The 23766-nt window shown below is 39.7% G+C and overlaps 2 protein-coding genes across 15 annotated transcripts in view; one reads left to right on the top strand and one right to left on the bottom strand.

Moving 5' to 3' along the window:
- LOC111245864 (uncharacterized) overlaps nucleotides 1-23766 on the bottom strand; it is a 136695-nt gene that overhangs the window by 79833 nt on the left and 33096 nt on the right. For all 6 annotated transcript variants that reach the window (XR_015321854.1, XR_015321855.1, XM_086981002.1 and 3 more), the window contains 2 exons: nucleotides 18549-18765; nucleotides 16968-17077 (listed from right to left, as the gene is read on the bottom strand). Coding sequence is in view for 4 of the 6 variants with exons in the window: in XM_086981002.1 (XP_086837128.1) it covers nucleotides 16968-17077; nucleotides 18549-18765 (327 nt within the window). In the remaining 2 variants the exon portion in view is untranslated. The remainder of the gene's footprint in view (nucleotides 1-16967; nucleotides 17078-18548; nucleotides 18766-23766) is intronic.
- Nucleotides 1083-23766, top strand: part of LOC111245871 (gamma-aminobutyric acid receptor-associated protein-like 2) — a 56333-nt gene continuing 33649 nt past the window's right edge. For 6 of the 9 annotated variants that reach the window (XR_002671510.2, XR_015321858.1, XR_015321857.1 and 3 more), the window contains exons 1-3: nucleotides 1083-1775; nucleotides 9033-10182; nucleotides 11780-11835. Coding sequence is in view for 3 of the 9 variants with exons in the window: in XM_086981007.1 (XP_086837133.1) it covers nucleotides 1712-1775; nucleotides 11780-11835; nucleotides 14083-14258; nucleotides 15427-15541 (411 nt within the window). In the remaining 6 variants the exon portion in view is untranslated. Of the gene's footprint in view, nucleotides 1776-9032; nucleotides 10183-11779; nucleotides 11836-14077; nucleotides 14259-15426; nucleotides 17487-19503; nucleotides 23715-23766 lie in introns of those variants that run through there. The other 3 variants (XM_086981007.1, XM_086981009.1, XM_086981008.1) reach the window with 3 other exon arrangements.

Below are 23766 nucleotides of genomic sequence, written 5' to 3'. Positions count from 1 at the left end.
GGGCCAACGTCCGACTGAAATAAAATAAGAACTCGAAGAAGAAGGTGTTTATCATGCTATTCTTCATCCGAACATTGAATCAAAAGATCCTGGTGCCTCAAGCTGTAGGCTCGAACGGTATGCAGAGCATGGCACGTGATGGCACATGGTCAGCTAAGGATTTGAGAAGACTTACAAACTTCGCGCCCTCGAAGGCTACGGATTATATATGATCTGTAGGTCTATAAAAATTTGATTGAGTATTTGCAGAAATAGATCTAAACACATAAAGCTTCCTAAGATGTACGTACACCTGCTAGCAGTAGCTGTCGCTATACTGGGCTGGACTCGTTATAGTAGTTTTAATTTCAAAAAATGTGCTTTTAGATTAATCTCGACCAATTTTTTTTCTAGAAAAAAACATACCATATCCCAATTTAAAAGCAATACCCTGTCGTATTTCTAGATACTATAATCAAGCAATAGCGACTGGTCAAGCTGGCAGGACGTCGATAATTTTAGCCAGGCAACGGGCAGAGATACACTCTCAAAAAATATCCGTTAGAAAGAGTATTCGAACGGCTCGAGACAACGAAAGCTCGACGGGCACAGTTAGGGAAAGACAAACATTTTGAGAGGGTGAAACACGCATAAAGGAGACCTTATGCCGCTATTATCGCTGTCGTCACCGCTGTGGCTGGTGTTGATTAAATCGGGTGCGCCATGTTGCTGGTGACCCGGCCGACATTGCGGTTATTCGTGCTGCGAAAGCCGTTCGCGGCTGCTAGTGACCAGGGGGTCCTGCCGCCATGATATGCCTGTCATCAGCTGACTTGGCCTCGCATTGGGAAAGGAGGTTAGATACCCAGCTGTCAGTGAATCGATCGCGGTTTGTCTGTCGCACTATTTATCCTACTGCCGACTGCAAGACATCAAAATCAACAAACGTCAATCTGACGACCAGCTGCTAGCGCCATTGCAACAGCTGCTCCATTTCGAAGAGATGAACTGGTAAAGTTGGCACCGGGTCGATTGTTTATCGGCACAAACGGCTGGCGTTCGAAAGAAGTCTTGTAATCGAGAGTGAAAAAGAAAAGGTCAGTTTAGTAGAAGAAAGCATAAAAATCAAAGAACCTCGGTCTGTCAAGCGCCTCTGCAAGACGCGAACGCAGGTAGAGGGGCTGGAGAAGCCAGACTGAAGCTACCTCGGTGACTGGCCGGCCAGCCGTCCGTTTGTCTGTCTACGACGTTTCCAACCGTCGGTCTAGTTATCAATGCGTGCGTGTGTGTGTGTGTGTGCATGTGTCGCGTCTGTGTGTGGTTGTGTGTGTGTGTGTGTGTGTGTGTGTGTGTGTGTGTGGGAGCGTACAAAGTGAATTTATACTTTCACGTAACCATAGAAGGTTACCTTTCAAATTGTAACTGTCGCTGCTAGTTGATACCTAGAGGTTTACGTCCGCTGGCATTGCGAAGTGTGGATTAAAGGAAGATAAATGTGCTATGCGATTTACACCATTGCCATTTGATTAACTGATGGAGTGTGGCTGTTTGGTCGCTAACATTAGCTGGGGGTTGCTGCGCCGATAAGAGAAGCAGACAGAGAACAAAGTGTACATGTCCATACGCATTTAAAGGTACTAGTGCTTGTTGATCAAAGGTAGAACGTAGCGAACAGTAGCTATCTACGAGTGGTTCTTTTTGTTCAAACGACTAAAGTGACGATACCGTAAATATGTTTCGAAGAAAAATTAAGGATTCTGGCGTCAAGTTCAGGTTCAAGATACAGCAGACTGAAGGTAGGTAAATATTTTAGAAGGAAAAAAGCTGTATTTATATGAACGATTCGAGCTGAAGGTTTCAAGTTGGTTAATAATGAATAGAGGATTATACGTGAACGTATTCGAGGCATAGGTTGGCCCATGCTGGGGCCGAGCATGTTACGTATTCTCCGTTTCAGATTGCCAGTATATAACTGAACGGGTCAACATGATTAGAAAATTTTACTGAATAGGACCCTTCTTATAAACACCGAAACTATACAGTATTGTAAATTAATGAACCTTGTAATTATCACGCATGCTTAGGGGTCGGTACGTAGAGGACGGAAGCATACATATTATTGCTATTTTTTTGATGCGAAAGTGAAAAGCACTTAACAATCGGATCGGTTCGTTGTGGCCTTTGCTGGTCCTCAGTTTAGCCTAGCTTTCTTCCTCTGTGCACGTGCCATCGAGTATTTTTGGCCTGTGGCTCTCACAAACTAAGCGTCATACTCGTTCAGATACGCGTCCACCAACGAGGCTGGAGCTGAATATAAAGCGTTGATTCGTCTCGTAATATTGCCAAGTGACCCTATTGCTGTATAAATTTTAAGCCAGCATACGCTATACAAATATCCTGTGCCTAAGGTATGTACACTTTTCGTACGTTCCTTCAACGCCTTCAGTACATTTATCTATTAAGCTCAAATATTGATAATTTAAGTAAGAACATTGTGATTCGGATACAATCAAACAGTTGAGAATTGACTCTGGATTGGCATGCCATCTATAGATGAGTTTTAATTAGGTTGTACAATTAATGTGTGAATGATAATGTGTCACGGAAGTTAGTACCCTGAAGTCCAAGTACGTTGCTTTGTAGTAAGTTTCTATCAGCTCTTTGGGTTCTGCATCATTGTAGCTTTGTTAGGCAGCAAGTTTTACCAGCTCTAAATTAGTCCGCTTCCTCGTATTATCCTTTATGCTCGGTAAGGGACAGTAAGGATGTCTATATATTAGGTCTATAAATTCGACACAGTAAGGTTCAGGATCGATTATACTTTGAAAAGAAAAATCTCGCTTACCTGGGATAGGGAAACCCAAGAGTCCATCAAGGACTCACAACTTGACCCCATAAACGACGTGGGCTCAATCGCGTGTGCTTCGGAATGCTTCTTCGGAAAAATTCGGAGTGTCCGAATTGGCGTAGTTCATACCTCTCCGAGAACATTACGTCGAAAATGAAGCACGATTTGTACGATAGATATAACGTATAGAACATGGCCAGCGACTCTCATGTCAGATGTGAAGTACGAAGTGTAATATATTAGGGATCTACGAATAAGAATAGATTGTGTACACTACTGGGAGAAGTCTTCGACAGATCGGATGAAGCTCGGGAAACCGACCGATACATACAAGCTCTCCTTTTAATAATTGGAAATAAATAAATTTGGAAGTTTCCACCATTGACCTGTGCATATATATCACTTACGGACTATAAGCAAAGGTGTAGCAACTATAGACCTTGTTAAAGAAAAGTGCCGATAACTACTACTATTATTATAGGTATGAGAAACCCCTAAAATGGAACTGCTGTTACTTTTGCTTCAACGCTACTGAAGTAGGCTGTCGACTTGCTTGAAAGGGTAAAACTGTAATTCTAAAGAGAAAACTCGCCTAAACTCTAACAACGAAGCCTAGTATATAATAAGTGATGACCTTATATACTCCCCTCTTTGAAGCTACTTTCCAGCAGCAGTGGCCATTAAGTAACTATAACTTCATGTTCCCAAAAAAGTCGCTGACAGCCACTAAATTTTTTGTAGGTTTCATTAAACATTCAGAGCCGGAATTTACTCGTTTATGGGTTCTAGAAATTGTGTACATTCAAACATGTAGAAATAGTTGCAAGTTAGCAATTGTGTGGTCCAGATCTGTTGCTCCGTATCTGCCAGAGGTATTTCGATTGATTTGCTTGTTGTTAATGGTTGTTAATATCGCTTGGTGTCAAGTTATTGGCTTTGTGCTATCACGGAGCATAATGTGAGACAACATTGTCTGTTGCAGGCTGTACAAACAACATAATAGAAGACTTCCATCTATGTAATGATTTGCATCATTCACAAGCTAAGATATAGGTCTACACGGGCATCTTCATTTCCCCCTCCCCCTCCCCCAGGTTTTTCTTTAAGGATGACGAGTTTTCACTGTAATTTTATTCCGAAGTCATGCAAAGCACAAAACAGGTCCTAATTAACCTACACGAACAAAGCAGGCTGATAAACTGTGATGTTTTATGTAAAAAAAAAAAGGCTCCGTCCGCTCCTTAGAAAAGGTTTCGTCTTTGCTTTCAGCCATGCAGCATATACTTGGTGACCTGAATAGCGATGCAGCTCGTACACCATATACGAGCCCTATCTCTACCAGGCCTTGACGTGTCAAACCAAGTTACGTTCACCTACCACCTTATGCACCTTAGAATTCCTAATTTGTCGTTTTATTCCTTTCTTACCAAGGATTCACTGTATGACTATTGCGCCCTGTCGTGTCTGGATAAATTATTACTCCGTCTCTTGGTGAAAACCTACCGCAGATCAAGATACACAAACATTCAAGAACTAATATGAACTGTTACTTTATTTTGTAAGGTGCCTACGTATAAGTGTGTGTATATATATGAATTCTGCTAAGATATTGCAAGCGACATTCATTAGGGTAAGCGGGGTAAACCTTCACTCTCAATCTATTTTTTTTGTTGTTTTTACTGCCGGAAGTTTCTTGCGTCGTACTTATTGCGTGTAATATAATTTGCATTTGTATCTAACAGCATCTGTATAGGCACGTATCGCATTTATTGATGGCAGACGATAAATGTCGTTGCCGTTGTGCGAGCCATATTTAGCTTCAAGCAAGCGTCTTGTCCGGCACCTAACGAAGAAATTCAAGAAGAGAATATTGTTTTCATCTTCGGGACGTAAACTATCTTAGAAACTCAAGCCGTGTTGCTGTTCCGTAGCGACGATCGTAACTTGAAAATCCGAGTCTTGCGTTCGTAATGGTGAACTATGCAAGATATTGATCGATCTTATATGCGTGTGGTAATATTAGGTTACGTATAAGGTAATCACCTCAATTTGTGTGTACATCATTAAAATACAACTGAATTATACCCACACGCGTTATGTACAGGCACTCTCGATTGCACCGTGTGACAAAGGCATAAAGTCAGATGCGACAAAATAACTGGTGAATAGAAGTCAGCAAAGCTTTGCTTCCATTCGATGAAGAGCAATTCTACATGTTGAAGTTTATTCAATAAACAACTTATGCTGACTGTCCAGTTCAGCAGGTGTGCTCATTCTCGAAAACTATGCACAGGTATTGTTCTATATGCCAAAGAGCATTTCACAATCGATTGATGCTTATCTAGAAAGTTAGACTAGAACAATGTATTCTTGAAATGCTGATATTGAGTACAGGCATAATCGTTAGCAAAACTGAAATACGCACAAGGGAAAGCCTTAATGAGTACGTCGTCCTGCTTGTTTTTTGTTGTAGGTACTCCTTGAAGGTTTTGCCATCAGATCTGATATCTCGTCGATGTATTATCGAGACAAATCTTTCTAATAAATAGATAACGTCAAAATCACTACCAGCCTGAGTAACTCACATTCACACTTATTCAAGAATCCCACATCGAATATTCCTTTATAAAGCGCTTGCATATAACACCACCCTATCCTATAGTCGTATGCTTATATCAACCTCTGTTACAGGAAATTATCTTCTAGCTAAAATTGTTCGACTGGCAAGCTGAGAAATTGACACAACCACAAGGATCAGTTGGGTCCTATTTTATACTTGGTTATAAAAACTGTACCTATTTCGGCCCCTCCTGATTTTTTGAAGAGTTCTATTATCTTATTACTCGAGCGATAATCTTCACGTTCGACTCACACTCTACACCCGTGGTATAAAAACGACCTGATTTACGAATAGAAATCCTTTTTTCAATGTTTCATGTCGGCGCGCCTCGAAACTTCCTCTGATAGTTAAATTTGTATGTTAAATGTACATCACTGATCTACTTTAAAATGAAAACGTTGAAGCGCCGAAACGTAGGGCTCTGAGTGATGTTTTTGTCGACGCTGAAATATTAAAGCAAGCGTAACTGTAAGTAAATGTCTTTACTCGAGTAACCTTTGTAGGAGAGACAATTTTGATTGAGAACCTACCCTTTGTGACGTGAGGATGTTTTATGTATATATTTCTTTATAGATCTATGTATGTAGGTTTGTTCTTGTTTGCCCTGCTTCGTGCACTGAATTTTGTGTTGGAGATTTCAATGTTAGAGGAGACAACGTTGCGAGATAACGTTCACTTGTTATGCGTCCTGTTATCTAGTACGATACAAAGGTAGTTGAATTTTGCTCTCTGTATTATTTGGATTAGTCTTGATAAGATAAATTAAAACAGTTTTATATTAACCGACGGAGTAATACTGACAATCCTGAGCGGACATTGGAATACGGTAATTCTTTGCACAACAGATGATACTAAATGCAGCTAATACCTGCTTAACCTGTAAGGTAGAAGGACCTGCGATTTTCAGCCTAATATATAAATCGATTGATGCAATTATCTATAAATATCCTATTCATTAAGTACAAAAATTACTTAGATTGTTAGTATCTGAGCGTAGCCAAAGTAATTTACCCATTAAAATATTGCTTATCTTCGTATTTTAAATGGAACGAGTCCAAATAGCTGGCGTTTTTGCATTACGAAAAATCTAGTAAGGGAAGTCTTCTTTACTGACCCGTTAATCTGGGTTACAACGCGCACATAGGGCTGTCTCTTTTCTTTCCTTTAACATAATGTACAATGCAGAGTATTAGCAGTGTATCCAACAAGGGGATCCCACGATTGACTAGAAACAGCCGAAAATCTATGCTCGAGTTCCTACAAAGATGTGAACGTACTCATATTCATTCTAATGTAAATATGAATAAACGAATGTTTATGTGTATACAACGGTTTGTAAACACTATATGGGAAATTAGTGAAAACATGTTTCAAGACAATACGTATAAAGTTCGTGTGAAAAAGGAAGCATTTTCTCTGTGGTTAGGACATGCTCGGCAGACTATTGATTGACGACTTTATTGGGAATAATGTCTAAAGCTGCCAAAAATGCAAACGTAACTAGTAATAAATTGTTAAAATTATCCAAAAGTATTAAAAAAAATAAATAAAAATATGAAAGAAGCTGATGAGTATGAAACAAATTTATGTCTGAGTTTGGCGTAGACTGTCCATGGTACGTTGCATTTAGATTCATAATTCGAAATATAACGCACGCAAGGAAAAGTTGGTGTTCTGCGTGAAAAAAAGCTACTAGATGTGATTTGAACGATACGTAAACGTGGGGTTCGAGTAGCGACATTCTACGCCCTCTCTTGGTAGTCTATAGTATCCTTCATTTGAGAGGAACGATAACATTTAGATGAGCACATTAAACAAGCATTATTTTACTCTTAGTCCAAAAGAAACCCACCTGTAATACATTTCAATCGGCGTAATCTTGGCTAAATTGGCGAATTAACAGTATTCAAAAAATAATCATAATAACATAATAAGAGATTTTTTAACCGTAAACAAACTACCGATGCCAACGGATGTTTACTATGGTCCACAACTTATGTTATTTAGAAAATAAAAAAAAAAAGTCCAAAGTATTTAACAACATCAGGTGCAATAAATGTCTAAAAGCAACCATTCCTAGTTAGGCAATGATACCAGATAGTTCGCAGCTAGCCTATCGCATAGGAGGATGTGGATCGTCACAACAATCGCAATAAACACAATAGATAGTTCCTGAGTCCTGCACTGGAAAACGTATGTGATTAGAGTGTCATCCTGCACAGATAGAGACATATCCTTTCCGTATCTATGTACGTCATCGCATCTCGACAAGGAAGACCTCGTCGAAGAGGCTTAGTTAACATACAGCAGCTTATGCATACTGTGGTGTTCAGTGCTCGTGCAAATAAGTACCTCAGAACAGCCATTGGGCAAATGGTGGTCGCTAAATAGATATGATTATCTAGGCCAGCATTTTTTTTTTGCATTTTACCCAAACATTTATGAGCTACGGACAAGCGAGATCATTAGCGATCTTTTTACTCCAGAATCGTCGTTTCTCCAGAAACGTTTTTCAAAATATGCTAAAAGCAAATTACATCACTACACCGAACTCGTTATGCATAGTACGTGACTCACCCGTTGGCGCAGTATGAGTTAGGGCTGAGTCGACATTCGTAGTGGGGCAGCTGAATTTGGGGTCACACAAGATGGGCAAGGCCTTAAAATCAGGCGATAAGTAGATACACTTCGATTCTAGCTAGTAGTTAGCCGTCTGAAGTAACGTTCAACGACATGGAACTGAACGGCAAACTCAGGAATTTACCTTTTACACATGAAACAGGATTATCGATGATTTATTTCATCAAAACCTATATTAGGGTACGAATCATATATATGGGCATATATACATACACATGTAAATGTCCAGTTAAACAAAGGAGTCGTATGCTGTGGCTTACGTGCAGGACTGCCTCAAAAAGAGATCGTGATGATTCCATCGCTGCAGCGTACATGGATGCATTGCGTTTTTTGGGTAATTACGGACCCCAGTCGTAATTACTCTTAAATCATTTTGTGCACTAGAATTATGTCCACGATAGTTATGCAGGTATCGGTAAGTCGGGTAGCCGATCGGCTAAGGGGGTGCAGTCCTCTTTTCCCAAATCAAATCAAATCAAATTCTTCGATGTGCTGATATTTGCGCTATTTAAAAGCCAATGTGATATTCCAAAAGTTCTAATATATATATCTAGTTGAAAGCGCCCGCGCGTGGCTACTGAGCAAAGTTCGGCCTGGGACACATAACAAGATTTTTTTTTATACAAATAAAATATATTTTCATATTAGTATAAAACGCAATATTGGCGACGAAATAACATCAATCTGTGTGAAACATCCTAAAGAAAAAAATACATCATTAAGCATTGCAGGCTAACTTATACGTAAAACGACTTCGATATTTGGCACGATTCTCAATTAAACTTATAGGAATTATAGGATTATAGGAGCTGCACAAATACCGTTTGCTTAGATTAGTAGGACTCGAAAAAAATTTCCTATCTAAAACACGGTGACGCTTTAGTTACGTAGGTAGGGCCTGCGTCAAATACAGAAAACTCACAAAAGAGATTGCTATTTTTACAGAAAAAGTGCTCTAGAAGAATGAGTTATCTACCGAGGAAATTTCCGACAGCGTATCAAGGACAGGCACTCGTAACAGCTGAAAGATGCGACAGAGACGTATCAATGAAAAGCGGAAAAATTACAGGGGAACCGTATAACACAGTTTCCATAAGGGTTAAAAGACACACTAGCAGGATAAAAGGCAACCAGAAAATAGGCCAAATTAGAACTTTGAACGCGCAGCCTGCGATCGATGTTCGACAAGCAACGCGCGCGCCCCAATTAATATAGAATAAGAAATAGTCATAAATGGGAAAAAAATTTCAACGGGCCAGACATATCGACGGAGCAGTGATTATATACGTGAATTTATCTTTTCTTACTGTTATATACCCGCATGTCGATAAAAACTGTCAGACAAGCAAATTACAAAACTAACAGGGATATATTCACTTTATAAATTAGATGATGGCCTATAGACAGCATCTGAGAACTTTTTTTCTTGTAGAAAAGAAATCAATGGATATTTCCTATACTTGTGACAACAGAGATGAAAAACAGGCAAACTAGAATCTAAATCAATAGAGGAAAACAAGTATCTACTATGTCGATTACTCCATAGATAAGTACGTCTCTTCGTATAGGTGAAGCTATAGCGTCGGTTTTTCCTTTGTCTGTTCATAGAACTGTCGAATAAGATAGCGGAACTGTTGTATGATGAAAGTAGCTGGATAGTGTTCGGTCGAACATGACTAAGTTCACATACCTTTGGGGATAGGCTAAAGCACACAGAAAAATCAGGATAATAGATACAAAGTACAGAAAAAAAGGTACGAAGGCTGGCACGACTAAGATTTAAGTCTGGAGTAAATCAGCAAGCCTATATATAGACAGTTACCGCTTGGATCACCGAATGTTATACTGAATCTTTATGCAGCACATCGGTATTAACCACTGACAGAAGAGTGGCGAAAACATTTTGTGACATAGACCATGGCCCACACAAATTAACCAAAACGAGTCAAATGGGCCAAAAAAAACTATGGGTATGATGTTAGCTGTAATATTCAGCTGTAATTCCATATCGAAGCGATGTTGTTAACAAACAAAAAAGACAAATACTCTGTTATCTAAACAGCGTATGAAGTAAGGACCAACAAAGAAGGTTTATGTAAGTTTCTAAGCAATCATTTGATATAGCTTTGAGCTTAAAATCACATCTGATTTAAGCGTACTGTAATTCTATTTACCATTTGCAAATGGATCATTTCAATGAAATCAGACTTGCAGCAACTAGAAGCTCATTGTATCTGATCAGATTGTTGTCCCCTTATGGCTTGAAGGACCGTTGATTCTCAGTACAGATCCATCACTACGGTGTATTAAAGAAAAATGGCCCTGAACTAACCCAAACGTATCTAAACGCCCCGTTACACTTTATTCATAGCTGAAGAATTGTAGAGTGTCCGTGTCTTAATCCAGCTATGAAATTAGTTATCGAAAATCACGCAAACACGAAGGTGTCCCGATCACCACGATTTAGTAAATAGTCAATCAAATCAGCTGGAAACTATTGTCCTTTAGAATAATTAATTTCGAAAAATTAGAAAAAAGGGAGACGAAGTGACAAATACAGCAATTTAGTGACTAAAATTATTTGTAATAGACGAAGGGGTCACTCGACGACACGTACACGGGATACTTTGCACTAGAGTAATGAAATGCACTTCATAGAAGACACTTCGAGACACACAAGAAGGTAATGATGTAACACAAATACTTGTGACTAACACCGATCTCAGGGGAAGCTGCGCAAGTTACACTATGAACACTTCGAGTCCGTCCTATGAAGTACCTAGTACACTACTGACAAGCCTGCATTATCGACTGGCCTGATTCATTTAGAGATCGGCGTCTATGGGTATATATATTCCCTGTTGAAATGGTACGCTTCTTCTGGAAATATTTACGAGGACAATTTGTAATTTTATCTGGGACGAAAATAAAGCAAAAACTCAGTAAACCCACCCATTTCCCAGCATAAAATAGTCCATGCCATTATTGCAAAAAAATTACTGATGCTTAAATAAAGTTGTACATAAAGCATTGAGAGAGTGAAAAAGTTCATTTGTTTAATGGGAAAATTGTCAACTTCCAACAGAGATGCTTCTACGAAGAATGATATGTAGTAGACTAACGATAATTCAAAACCTAGAAGAAATTGACGAAAACCAGAGGTGGATTAAACAAAGGCTGCATTTATGACGACCGAACCAGGAAATAGTCTATCGGAATTTTATAATAGGAAAAATACTTAAATAAGATAATTGGTTCATCGGAATAAAGGAACACCACCGAACATACATTCTAAAACGAAAAATTCAACCATTCTATTTATCAGATGTATTCCACTATATGACCTTAAGTCACTATAGTGAAGCAGTAAAATGAATTCAATTATCGAGACGCACGCCGAGCTGCACGTCGACCATAAAAATCTCAAAATTAGTCACAGAACCTTTGATCTAATTATGTTATCCCTAAATAATTACTGAGTAGCATTTTCTCGAACCAAGGCTACCGTTCTTTCCTACAGGATACTGACTCTTTTGCTAGCTATTAGAATGATTTAATATTTAAGTTAATAGTAATGATCAGAATTTAAGGTTTCTAAGTTTGCTGGTTGCGGCAATGGTCAGTTGTTGCGGAGGTCGCAACAACTGACCATTGCTCATCGTTAATCCCTCACAAGATTATGAAATTTTCAGAGCAACGGATAGAAGAATCGAAGGCAATCCTTGACAAGTACCCACATCGGCTTCCGGTAAGCAAATATTGATATTTCTATATCCACTTGAAGTTTTGATACGTGTTTAACTAAAAGATATTCAACTGTGAACGGTTAGCGACCACAAAGGCACATATTCATTTCGGTCCATTCATGTCGGTCCAGCTCTCATCTAGCTGAAGCTCACTGATTTTTCCTAATTTGTTATCAAGCTCGAAAGTATATTAAACCATTGCTAAGCCATCACATTTTGCGTATGAAATGCGTTCAAGCTTGTCCAGCAGTAAGTTTGTTAATAGCAAAAAAAAATAGGCTTATGGATCTGGCTACCAAAAACTGTTTTAAACTTGGATCGGATATTTACGACGATATTTACCCCGAAGGCATCTTACTTCGGGCTAGTTCCATACGTCGACATCACAATTGACGTCTTATTGAACGATACGGTAATCGCATAACTAATGTGAAGTCTATAATGGATGCTTTACGTTGGGAGCAACACGAGCGCAATATACGCAAGCAGACCCTCATTGAGTCTGTCATCACATGTAAGCTACACTTGAGTTAACTTCAATGCAGGACCATCGAGCGCCTAATGAACTTGCCTTATTACTTAAGAATCACTTATGGTTTAATTTGTTTCTTCAGCGAGATTCAATTAAGGGTTAGACTTTTGTGCTAAAAAAATATGGCGTGTTGAATCGTCGCGTAATAGCGGTGCAGGTTGGACAGTATTTGTAAAGTTACGGCACAAATTAGATTGCAAATAGAACAAGTCACACCGAATGATCAGGCCAATAGAAATACCTGGAGCAGCTCCACTGAAAAACATAATTGTACCTTCCGCAAGATGAAAAGGTGCCGCCGGCAGTGTTTTTTTTTTTTTTTTTTTTTTAAATAGAATTTGTTCTTTCAGTTGTGAACCTTATATGTGCCTTATATTCGGCGGTATACATCTTCTTGTGTTAAATGTATGGTATTTACAATCTGCGTATATTGTGGCATATCATGTTTTTCATTCTTGTTGGAGAATAGCGTTGGCGTACAGATACCATCCTGTTTGATTTACTAAATCGTATTGAAATAATAAACTAGAACTACAATTGATCTATAATAGCTGACTGAGTTTCATACTGGTTCACCTAGCCTAAACTCTATTGTTTAATTCGGTAACTTCCTTAAATAGGACCAACATCATAATAAACTTAGCGGTCCCCAATGAATGTGCCTCTTCGCCTTATGACCTCCTTTGTGTCATACTTCGTCTATGCCTCTGTTCTCATCGTTACATTCGAGACTAGAGAATATTATCCTACTTTGCTGTGTTTATCTTTCTGCTGCTACAGTAGACGTTTTTCATTAGTTTTTATTATTACCCGCTCTGTTGGTGGAAATCGCATACGCTGCAGACACTATCGCTGCCTTGCCCATAGGGACCAACGAGTTCTAAGCGCTCGACCGGTAGTTATAGGGCGAGACACCCCTTGAAATGCTGCGTCTCTGCCGACCTAGCAAGCACTTGATTTCTACAAACTGGCTCTTGAGCTGAACCGAGCTAACGTCGATAGTAAGAAGTCTCATTAGAAGTACAAACGAAAAGTTTGAATATTGCCGCGCATATACTACTAACAACTAGTACATTGTCGTATCATTCTAAACACGAGCTGAAAAGGGACACAATGCATTTCTATTCCATGTACTGTTCTGATTAACGAGAGTTATACGCGTTACGTATTCTTGCCGTTTTGATGCGTCGCGTGGGTCGGTATATCGGTGGTGAGCTAATGATTCGCTAATTCGGTTTCTTGTTGTTTCACTCAACAAAATCAAATGCATTCTCTACACTTGATAACTGGTTAACTTGTGGTAGTTTCGCCATCTAAGTTGAATCTAAGCTAGCAAATTGTGTGAGCCTGCAAGCGTTACACCGGCGCACTCGAAGGCGCTTCTATCGTAGTTCGTCCAACAGTTAACATTCGATCTACGTACACAATTGATATACTCATAGCTCGTCATCCGAGAAAAAACCGTCGCTGCCACTAAGTGGATTACTCTTGCCCCCTATAGGCAACCATCACGAATAGCACGACGTACAATGTTAAACATTCTATGTGTATCTTAAGCTATAATATTAGGCAAATCCAGATGATGAATTACAAGTTATTATCTGGCATACGAGTAACCTTCTTCATGCGACCCTAGCGACATAAGCACGGTGCGCACGCAAAGCATAAATAGGACGGTAACGGTGCGAAGCGCATATTTGGGTTTGTTGCAGAGCAGGTGATCGTGGAACGGGCGTCGAACTCACACCAAGTACCGGCGATAGATAAGCAAAAATTCCTTGTGCCAGATGACATTTCCGTTGCTCAGTTTATGTGGATCGTTCGACGCAGGATCGCCCTCAGTCCGGAGCGGGCTCTCTTCCTATTTGTCGGAAGAGTTATGCCGCAGACGAGGTTAGCATCTTTAATCGCATCAATGTATCTGTGTTGGCCTCCTTATACCGTCTGACGACTTGGATACGATTACGCTCTCTGATCATATCTGCCTTCTAGATACCTCTAATTGTCTGACTTCATGACAAGATATGTTGTAGCATTAATTCAAACTATTGTTTAAGCCTGTAAGTTCGGAACTTTAGGATTGCGTCATTCAGCGGGATGACTGTTTATTCTAGATGTCTCTATGGGCCCGACCGCTAAAATGAGCTAACTCGATTCCAAGTCTACTACTGGCGGTGAGCATTGCTTCATCGACCTTGTATCTATATTTCGCGTGTATCACAAGGCATCAATCAGTATGCTACTCCTATTCCAGGAACTAAAACTACTATATTTATGCCCTTTGCACTCGCTCGAAGAACGGATACTGGGGTAACCAACTTCTCCACCAGCCCAGTCGATGCAGACGATTCTCGTCTTCGTGTGAATCCTTTTGTCGGAACAGATTTCGTAATAGGGGAACCCATAGAAAACTTTTACAGAGATATTCAAGATATCCGCAAAAGGGACACAAGAGCTCGCGTTGAATTAGAGTCGAAATCGGCAGGCCATGTAGGCCAATCTATTACTAATCCTATTCGGAAAAAAGCTTTGTCTGTCTAACAAACGCCAAGCAAAAACACCACTTCGATTAACTGAAGATGAAACCACTACACGTACGCGACTATTCAAGTTTGATTAACGGAAATACTGTAGTTTTATAAGCAGCTTATAACTTACTCTTTGCCGTAGCTTTACTGCAACTATCACTGTGCACTATCACAGAATGCGATATGACGCAGTGATAGTTATATTAGCTACGGTTTTGAATGCGGCCTTCGTTTTAGCGGTTCATCTGCTTCGTACTTTTGTAAACACTGCGGCCGATCGCTATATAACGAGCATATATTTTCCGTAATGCGTGTTTTTGTTTGGTTTAGAGATTTGCGGCGTCAGGGGCTAAAGATCAGTCGGATACGCTGAAGATCTCAAGGCTTGCGTTGAGTGTACACGTATACCCCTATAAATATGTAGAAGCATCTATTGCAAATGACTGAAATAGAACGTGGTATAAAGGGAGGTAGATACACGGAGCCACAAACTTATGTTTGCGATTTTTTGCTTCTGTTTGCTTGTGTTTCAGCATGAGCATGGGAGAACTCTACTCACAGTATAAGGACCCAGACGGTTTTCTTTATCTGACGTATAGCGGAGAAAACACATTTGGCTCAAAAGCATCACTCCAATCTATGCTCTGATCAAGGTCTTACCAATTGAAGGACCGCTGCATAAAGGAGCCGCGACACCGACGCGAATGGTTTTACATAAACATAAAAATGACTGAAAAAGAGACCTCTAAGGTATCTGTGGTCTGCTTTTAATTTTAGTTCGTAGCATATTCGTGAAGCCAACTCTAAAATGGCCTCCACTGTAAAAACTTTTGATAAACCTACGCTGGTGGGAAATGGCCTTGTATCCATCAACTAACCCAACTGAATGTAAGAAAAGTTCGGGTTCCTTGGAAAAACATCGGGCAACAACTTAAATAATGCATTGACAACAAGAATATCAAATATAAATAACTTCTACATATTGTGCAGCATACGAAATGTAAAGTACTTAGAATGTGCCGTTACTACCTGAAACTTAACGGCTGACATTAGAAAGAGGCACTCGCTTGCCAGCGACAACAGAGAAAACATTGTACATATCGTTCTGCAGTGATTGCGTGTACTCACTCACTTACTTGACATTGACCGGTCAAGATGTTCCCCTCTTCAAATTCTCAATGAAACGTTGGCTCCATTTACAATAGAATGGACCAGATAGATCGTAGCGAAATGGAGCAACGACATCGGCTCCCATCAAATAAATTATGTGAGTTACGAAGTTGACGAACTAAATTAGAAATTTTGTTATTATAGTTAGTGAAAAAGCGACGTATGTCTATTTTGCCGAAAGCTACCAAGCGCACAAAGGTATTGAAAGTATCTACGCCATACAAAAGCAATGTTTGTGATCGCATTTTGAAATTTGAAAGGACCGCTGACGACGGCGTGTTTCAGGCGCATCATAAGGCAAATAGCACTGCCGAATGTGGCCTTGCCAACAACTCAGATAGCCAATACAATTTACTAGAACGAACCGTTAGTAAACTTCAGATACTTTTTACCAATGTGTCCAAGCTTGTGTATACCGTAGCTCGTTTAAAACCAGGCATTAACGTTAGTGGCTATTACTGCTACTGTCCTAGATTTTATAATGCTTTGTCATAGTTTAGTAGCGCAGGCAGGCCACATAAAAAGAAACCAAGTAAAGCCTAACCACGTAATTTAGAACAAAAGAAGGCTAGACCGTTGTAATATTGCAGTTAACGCATCACCGGAACGGGGCGTGTGACAGCGTATTGGACCTAGATTCGGCACAATTTAGCACTGTTTCTAGAAGTGAACTTTGAACGAAATCGCTTTAAGCCCACATGTTAAAGTAAATTTTCATTAAGAAACATTTTCTCAAACACAGGACGTGCCGATGATACACGTCTGCTCTGTTTTTCTCTAATACGAGTTACTACCACTTTGATGTAAAAAAAAAAAAAAAAAATATGGATTAAGTGGTGTATTAGATCGCCGGCGATTTAGCAGCGTGATAACACTACTAGTCATTGAGATGATTATTACTCACCATTTGTGTCGGCGATGGCGACCGTATCTGGGCTCGGCTGGGTTTGACGCCCGTCATTTTCCGGGTCCTCCGCGCCACGGCTATCGCCATCGCTAGCTTGTTCAACTTTGCTGTGAACAATATAAGGCATTTTGAACGTATTAGAACCTGCGGTTAAATTCTAACTTGAGCATGTTTATAATAAAATGCAGTAACCGCAGCTAACTCTCTATAATCAGCCTAATTACTCATTACGCTAGCCGAACACACGAATCATTTAGGTAAATTACAATATTCTAACCAGAACAAATCGACTGGATGAACAAACGCTTGTATAAGGTCAATTATAATTATCTATCCACAGTTAAGAAACTCTGTCGTTTCAACGTACAACATAACAAATGTCAGCATATATATATATATCTAATAATTAAATTCGAGTTAACTTCGTGTTGAAATGGGACCATGTATGAGACAATGATTGTCGACTCCAGACTATCTTAAACAGTAATATAAACAACAGATAATTAATACAAACAACCTATATCTTTTTTTTTTCTCTCTATATAAGAACGTGACATGCCATATGTGTAGTAATATGGGTCAGTTTTTCTTCCAATTGATTTTATCTAGTTGAGAAAATTATTTCTAATTAATTATTCTAATGGTCAGGGAGGCAAAGACACGTCTTTTTCTAGTGCTAGTTACTTCCAGAGGACGATGTTTTATAACAACACAGACCTTCCCTTAACTACTCCGCGAATATTTCCCTATCCATTATGTCTCAATAACGTTCAATATATGACAGATTAGTAATAATGGCTTGCTCATATTTTCTCTACGTTAGATAGACGCTGCTGCGGACAAAGAAATGCGCCTACAAATATCCAAAATATATAGGCAATGCCGTAAGCACGTTTTTACGTGGAAACTGACGCGATCCTTGGCTGTTCGCTAGTTCACTGAACTATTCATGTATCACATCATGCACACATTATTCTACAACTCACTTGGCCAATAGAAGACTGAACTCTTTTACAGCCACCGAGAATGTTAGCAGACAGGTTGAATTGGAAGCGCCAGGCTGACTGTCAAGCGGAACTACTTGCCCATGAACGAGAGACCATTTTTTTTCTACATAACTGACTCACCGGCAGTGATTTGATGAGCAGATTGATAAGCTTACGCTCCATTGTAAATGATAGCTTGGTAACATAGTTTCTTCAAGCGGTACTTTATTCATTAGCAAACCCCCTGATGACAAAGCGGCTTCATCTACGTCATGACAAGAATAAGAATACACTCAAAAGCCTTCGTCCTATCAGATGGGTATCTGTGACCATTTTATGGTGACCTGCTATCATTAGTACGCTACATCGTATATCGGTCACATGAGAAAATTATCAACTACTCGATCGGTTGGTTGTCTTTGCTCCCGATGGTCTTGTGAAATCTACCAAAATAAAGTGTTTTTTTTTTTAACATACATTTTTTTGTTGCGACTCGTTCATCAATCATTTGTCGTGCTATCAATTAACAACAACGACATGAACTAAAACAAGTTAGGAGAAAAATGATGTGATTTGCCGTACATGCTAATACCTGATGCGTTTCAAGGCGTTGTTCCCTAGCGTCGCGCCGATATTGTTAATAAGACGAGATGTTGATTTTTCTTTTTTCATATATGTGTAAAAGTAGAGTACGTTTCTTTGAGAGAAGCCTGATACGATCGAGGGCGGTATTGAAGGTCCGAACGGTGGTGGGGGTAGCTCTCCGTTGACAACCATTCGCTCGATTTCACCAGACGGAATCCATAGACCTGCGTAGTGAAGACAAAGAGAAAGGCATTTTTCTTAGCAATGTTAGAGGCGGCATGTCTGATTTGATCTACAACGATCTTTTCAACGCGCTGTTACACAGAACCTCAATAGCATGGGGCAAACTTCGTGGACCTTTTCAGAATAATACATGACTATGGTTTTGCCAATAGTCACAAACCCACCTTTCTTATGAGGCATTAATTCAGTGAACGTCTATAACCTGTTGCTGTCTATAATATATATACTCTACATTAACCTACACGTGGACTAGGACTAGCAGGGTGGGAATTATGGTGCTAGTGGTTTTTTTTTTGTTGATTGCATAGCAAAATTGCGTCAGTGGATGGTCTTAAAGAAAGACGGAACAGCGCGACCTGGTACGGAAACTCTTTTCTAAAAAAGGTCATAGAAAATTGATCCTTATTTAGTTTTCTCGATAATTTTAGTTTTTTAGCATACGAAACGGTATTGAATCAAAGACTTTCTTGGCATGATGGTTAGCTGTGATTTCCGCTTGCCTGCTATGTTTTCCTATTATCTGTGTACCCTTGTATCTCAATTGACGCCATCAACATGCTAACCCTAATCATTTATTTGTAAACACTGTTGCATCGACAATGTCGTGCGGTTTCATATGGCTATTTATGTTTTTTCTGTGAACAGTGGATGGCCAATTCGTATCGCTTAACAGATTTGCTTTGCAGATTGAAGGTTATTCTGTAAATTTGGCTTTTCAGGCGTGCTCCGACAAAAAGTTAACCGCAGCCTCGATGAAGGATTCCTGCACAGAAGCGTAATGAAACGTATGAAATCGTCTCCTTGGAAAAATCGTAATTTCCGAAAACGCGCACAAGCAAGATTTTTGCCGGAAAAATGTCATGGACTGAGTTCGGCGTACTGAAAGGCTGTTATATACTAGCAAATGCTTGAGAAAAATGAGACAGCAAGCGAGCCTATACAGCAGAAAAGGCCCGGTAGACAAGGGAAAGTGATTCTCTTCCTGACAATGTTAGGCCATACGTGACAAAAGGTCCTTGAAGCTATTTTGCGATGAACGGTTTTTTGTAGCTGCAATGCGCCTCAGACCCTGTACTGAGGAAATATCAACTTTTAGCATCAATGAAATTTACAACAGTGAACTTGGCCGCGAGACGATCTCAAAGAATGGTCAGACGAACTTTTTAATACCGAAAATTTCTGACAATATCGAATCAATGAGTCCATTGAGGGACGGGGAAATTTTGCAGCATAACGCCAAATACATAACTAAAATGCAACTAACCGTCAGAACTTAATGCTGCATTATAATATGTATGCTCGTATTTTCTTACGTAAGTATTTAACTAAAAGTTGTAACCCTTGCGTACGACCTCTATGTGCTGCTTGAACTGATTACGGTCTAGGTAGCACCATTTTGGTATCGGGACAAAAAGTGTGAATACGTTCGTACAATGAATTGGACACAAAAAAGATAAGTACAAACCTGTTCAGCTTCGTAGAACAAACTCTCACAAAATAAATCCTACCAAAGTAGAGTGGATTCAATCATTGAAAATTCGTCGACGAGCTAGTTAGCGAAGCGATCAGCTGGTAAAGCCAAAGGCCGCGCTAAAGAATCTTCGCTGAAGTTAAGTGCTACCAAAGGCCAAGTGAAGACAATCTCTTTCGAGAGGCAAATTGAAGTAATAATCGCCGCGCACAGGTTCTATATTGGCCGCAATATCTATTTCTACGATTTTAGAGATAAAATGGTTATCATATGGATTTCAAATTAGATGCTTCCACGCTAAAAGTAGGGAGATATTGATTTAGCGAGTTAGTGTACCCGAACCAATTCAACTTTTCAATTAACGCCAATAGAAAATAGATCTTCTTCGTGGCGTAAGTACTGTTTTGACTTTCGCGTCTGATCCTTACGAACGATCTGGTTCTATAGTGAGCAAACATTCATGTTAGTTCCTTCTAGTTCTTTATTCTAGAACTTTGTTTTGCTTCCGATTCTATCGAAACGGATACTGATTTGGTGTGAGTTGTCCTTGGAATAGTCAATTTTTAACTTAAATGTTGTTTAAATCAGCAAACACGCACGCTGAAGCGGCACTGTGCTTATATAATCGAAAACAAACTTTTGATTATTCTGCCGTTACTATAAAAACATAATAGTTGTGTACCAAACTTATGTACAAGCGCCAGAAACAGGCGGTAAGGGTAGCTCGCGATCACATAGCGAATTCAGACATCAACAAAGACGACGCGGATCCATCTGATTCAATCATTGTTCTTAGCTTAAATGTACGAGCAGCACATAATTCTGATAGCAGCCATTAACAATTTTTTCAAGTTTTCGTCACAAAATAGATGTATTATCGCTTGTGACAAATTACCGCATTGTTCAATGGTACCTGTCTGTATCAGCGGACGCAATTCCCAGTCATCAAAAGTGACATAGTAATGAACTTACTAAGTCATAATTAACACCGAGTTGGCTCGGTACTGCTTAACGTCAGAAAGGTACAGTTCATCAGCAAACGTTCCCCCCAGTTGCGAGAGAATGCGACTGGCTTCTATTGTAATAGATGCTGTCGTAACGTTGCGTGGTTATATACAAGCGCGTGCACTGTAATTTTTTTTGCGATAGAACGTGTCGTACGATCGATTCCAAATACAACAAAATCAATGCCGCTAAGTGTCTGGCCGATAAAGGAACCCTGGATTACCAAGATACTAGCAACACTTTTCTTTGTTCCGGCCATATAAAAGTCTGCGAGGTTCGGGAAAAAATGAGGGTGTTGGGGATTACAAGGAACTCACGAAGTTTTTATTTGTCGCGTGAAAGAATCGTCCTGGCCATTCTATTTCCGTGATCGTTATCTATGATTTCGGCAATTGATGCAATTATTGCTTTTTCTCCCTGTCGCATAATATCTTGCGCCATAATCCATAATACATGTCTTAGCGTCAAGCTACATGGAAAATATCACTTTCTCTTTGTTTTTTAGTTTTTTTATTAACAGACAAAAGCACAAAAGCGATCCCGAAAGCTAAATGGAGAACGGTAGCCACGTTTAGCGGAAACGCTTCCTTTTTCAGTTGTAAACAAGATATACTTTATCTAAATGTTTGTGACCGTTCGACGTACACTTTGAAGTAGAACTCGGATTATCATAGTCGGGTCTGACCGATATAATTTTATTTATATGGAAGACATCGAGGGCAATAACGGACGAAAATCTGGTTAAGTGACGTCGTTGCTTTCACGCGAACGACGTCCGCCCGCATGGGGTCAGAAGTGGTAAAACACTCAACCTTTTTAAAACAACAAAAAACTTAAATGTCTATGCAAATCAAAATCTAGCTATACTATTTTTACTCTATAACTTTTCAAATACTGAACGTACATGCAAAAACAATTCTCTGAGATTAGAAAGACGTACTACGAATATCAGCCGATCTAACATATCGGATGGCTTTCAGAGAAAGGTGCTGTTTGAACAGAAAAGCACTAATTAGATAGCTTTTCGAAAATATTGACCCTCAACTTTCTATTTGGTGTTGGGAAGTATGTAGATGCGCGTAGCTTCGTTGTCGTGACTGTCGATGGCCAATGATGACTGTGTAACTGGCGAAACAATCGAATTTAATTACCCTAGGTTCTTGGTAAAATGCCCTGGTTACACAGGCCTTAAGTTCGACACCTACTTTTTGCTAGATGAAGAACAGACTGTTACTGATCGCAGTCCGAGCGCAAAGTGTTTCGCGCATTTCTTAGTATTTATATGAAACAACAACAACGATTTCCTCCCTCTATTAGACTTTGTTAATGGCCATCTTCAGTCACCCTGCATACGATTGACTTCCGGTGTGACCTGTTTGAGGCGTGAGCTTAGCCTAAATCATACCTTTCTATTTGTGCACAGATATTACAAGTGGAATCTCACTGTATAGACATGGATCTTTACTAACCGGTTGCTCCACAGCATCTAGACGTGTTCGAACTTTAAGCTGAGGCCGACATAGAAAACAGCTCTGCTTGAAGGCTAGATTGGGCCTACTTTTTTTTTAAAGGAGGCGCATTTCAGTGGGGAACCTATAAGGCACTCGTATTCGGATTATTGTTGACTCGATACCTTGACAATCATTTTAAGTACCGCAGCTCTGACTTTTCATCTGTCTCAGTTGTGCAGCGTACCGAGAACATTTTCGTCAAAATTGGTCCACTGAATTTGCAATCTCACGCTAACTGCTGTGCTTATCTCGCATTCGACCTGTTACAGTCTTTGTGCACATAGTAACAATGAATTAAACTGGCCATCCTGCCGTCAGCAGTCACACACACGGTGGGTTAACGTCTTTCATTCCACTTTTGGTACCATCAATAGGCATGCTATTTAAATCTGTTTAGGAAACATGGAAGCGGATCATTCCAGTGTTTCCTAGGTTAGTGAACCTGATGAAGCCTAAACTTAATGGAGCACAATAAACATTTTGATACTAAAACTTTCCACTGCGTAATTGAATTCTAAATGAAAGCCATTGCTTGCTCAATGAAGCCATTTTTACATCAACGATTTGGCCATCGTTGACTGCGTGAATCGGTGATTGGGTAACAAAACTAGTTTATTTTAGTTCTATCAACATCCTATTATCCTGGAGCTATGATATTTTCGACTGCAGTAACTTCTGATTCACGCCGATTGCTCCTTCACAATTCTGCCGACGGTTTCTGGTTCGATCGATAGTAATTTTTATTATTTAATTTTTTTTTTTTTTTGTTTTTCGCTCGGTCTGTGCCAACCGTGAGACGCCGCCCTGCGTTTATGCTGCGAGCATGAATTACATACAGATGAGTATCTATTTATGTTTTCCGTGTTTTGCGACCAGTACTAAACCGTTAAGTATTAGTTCAGACGGTTGGCTCGCCGCACGAAGCCGACACAGTATATGCCCCCATGCCATCACGTATCGCTAAATCTATCTCTATACGTACGTGATCGATTTCT

The sequence above is a fragment of the Varroa destructor genome, unplaced genomic scaffold (assembly GCF_002443255.2).
Source record: "Varroa destructor unplaced genomic scaffold, Vdes_3.0 BEIS01000002.1, whole genome shotgun sequence".
Classification (NCBI taxonomy): domain Eukaryota; kingdom Metazoa; phylum Arthropoda; class Arachnida; order Mesostigmata; family Varroidae; genus Varroa; species Varroa destructor.
This window is presented reverse-complemented; position numbering and strand designations above follow the sequence as displayed.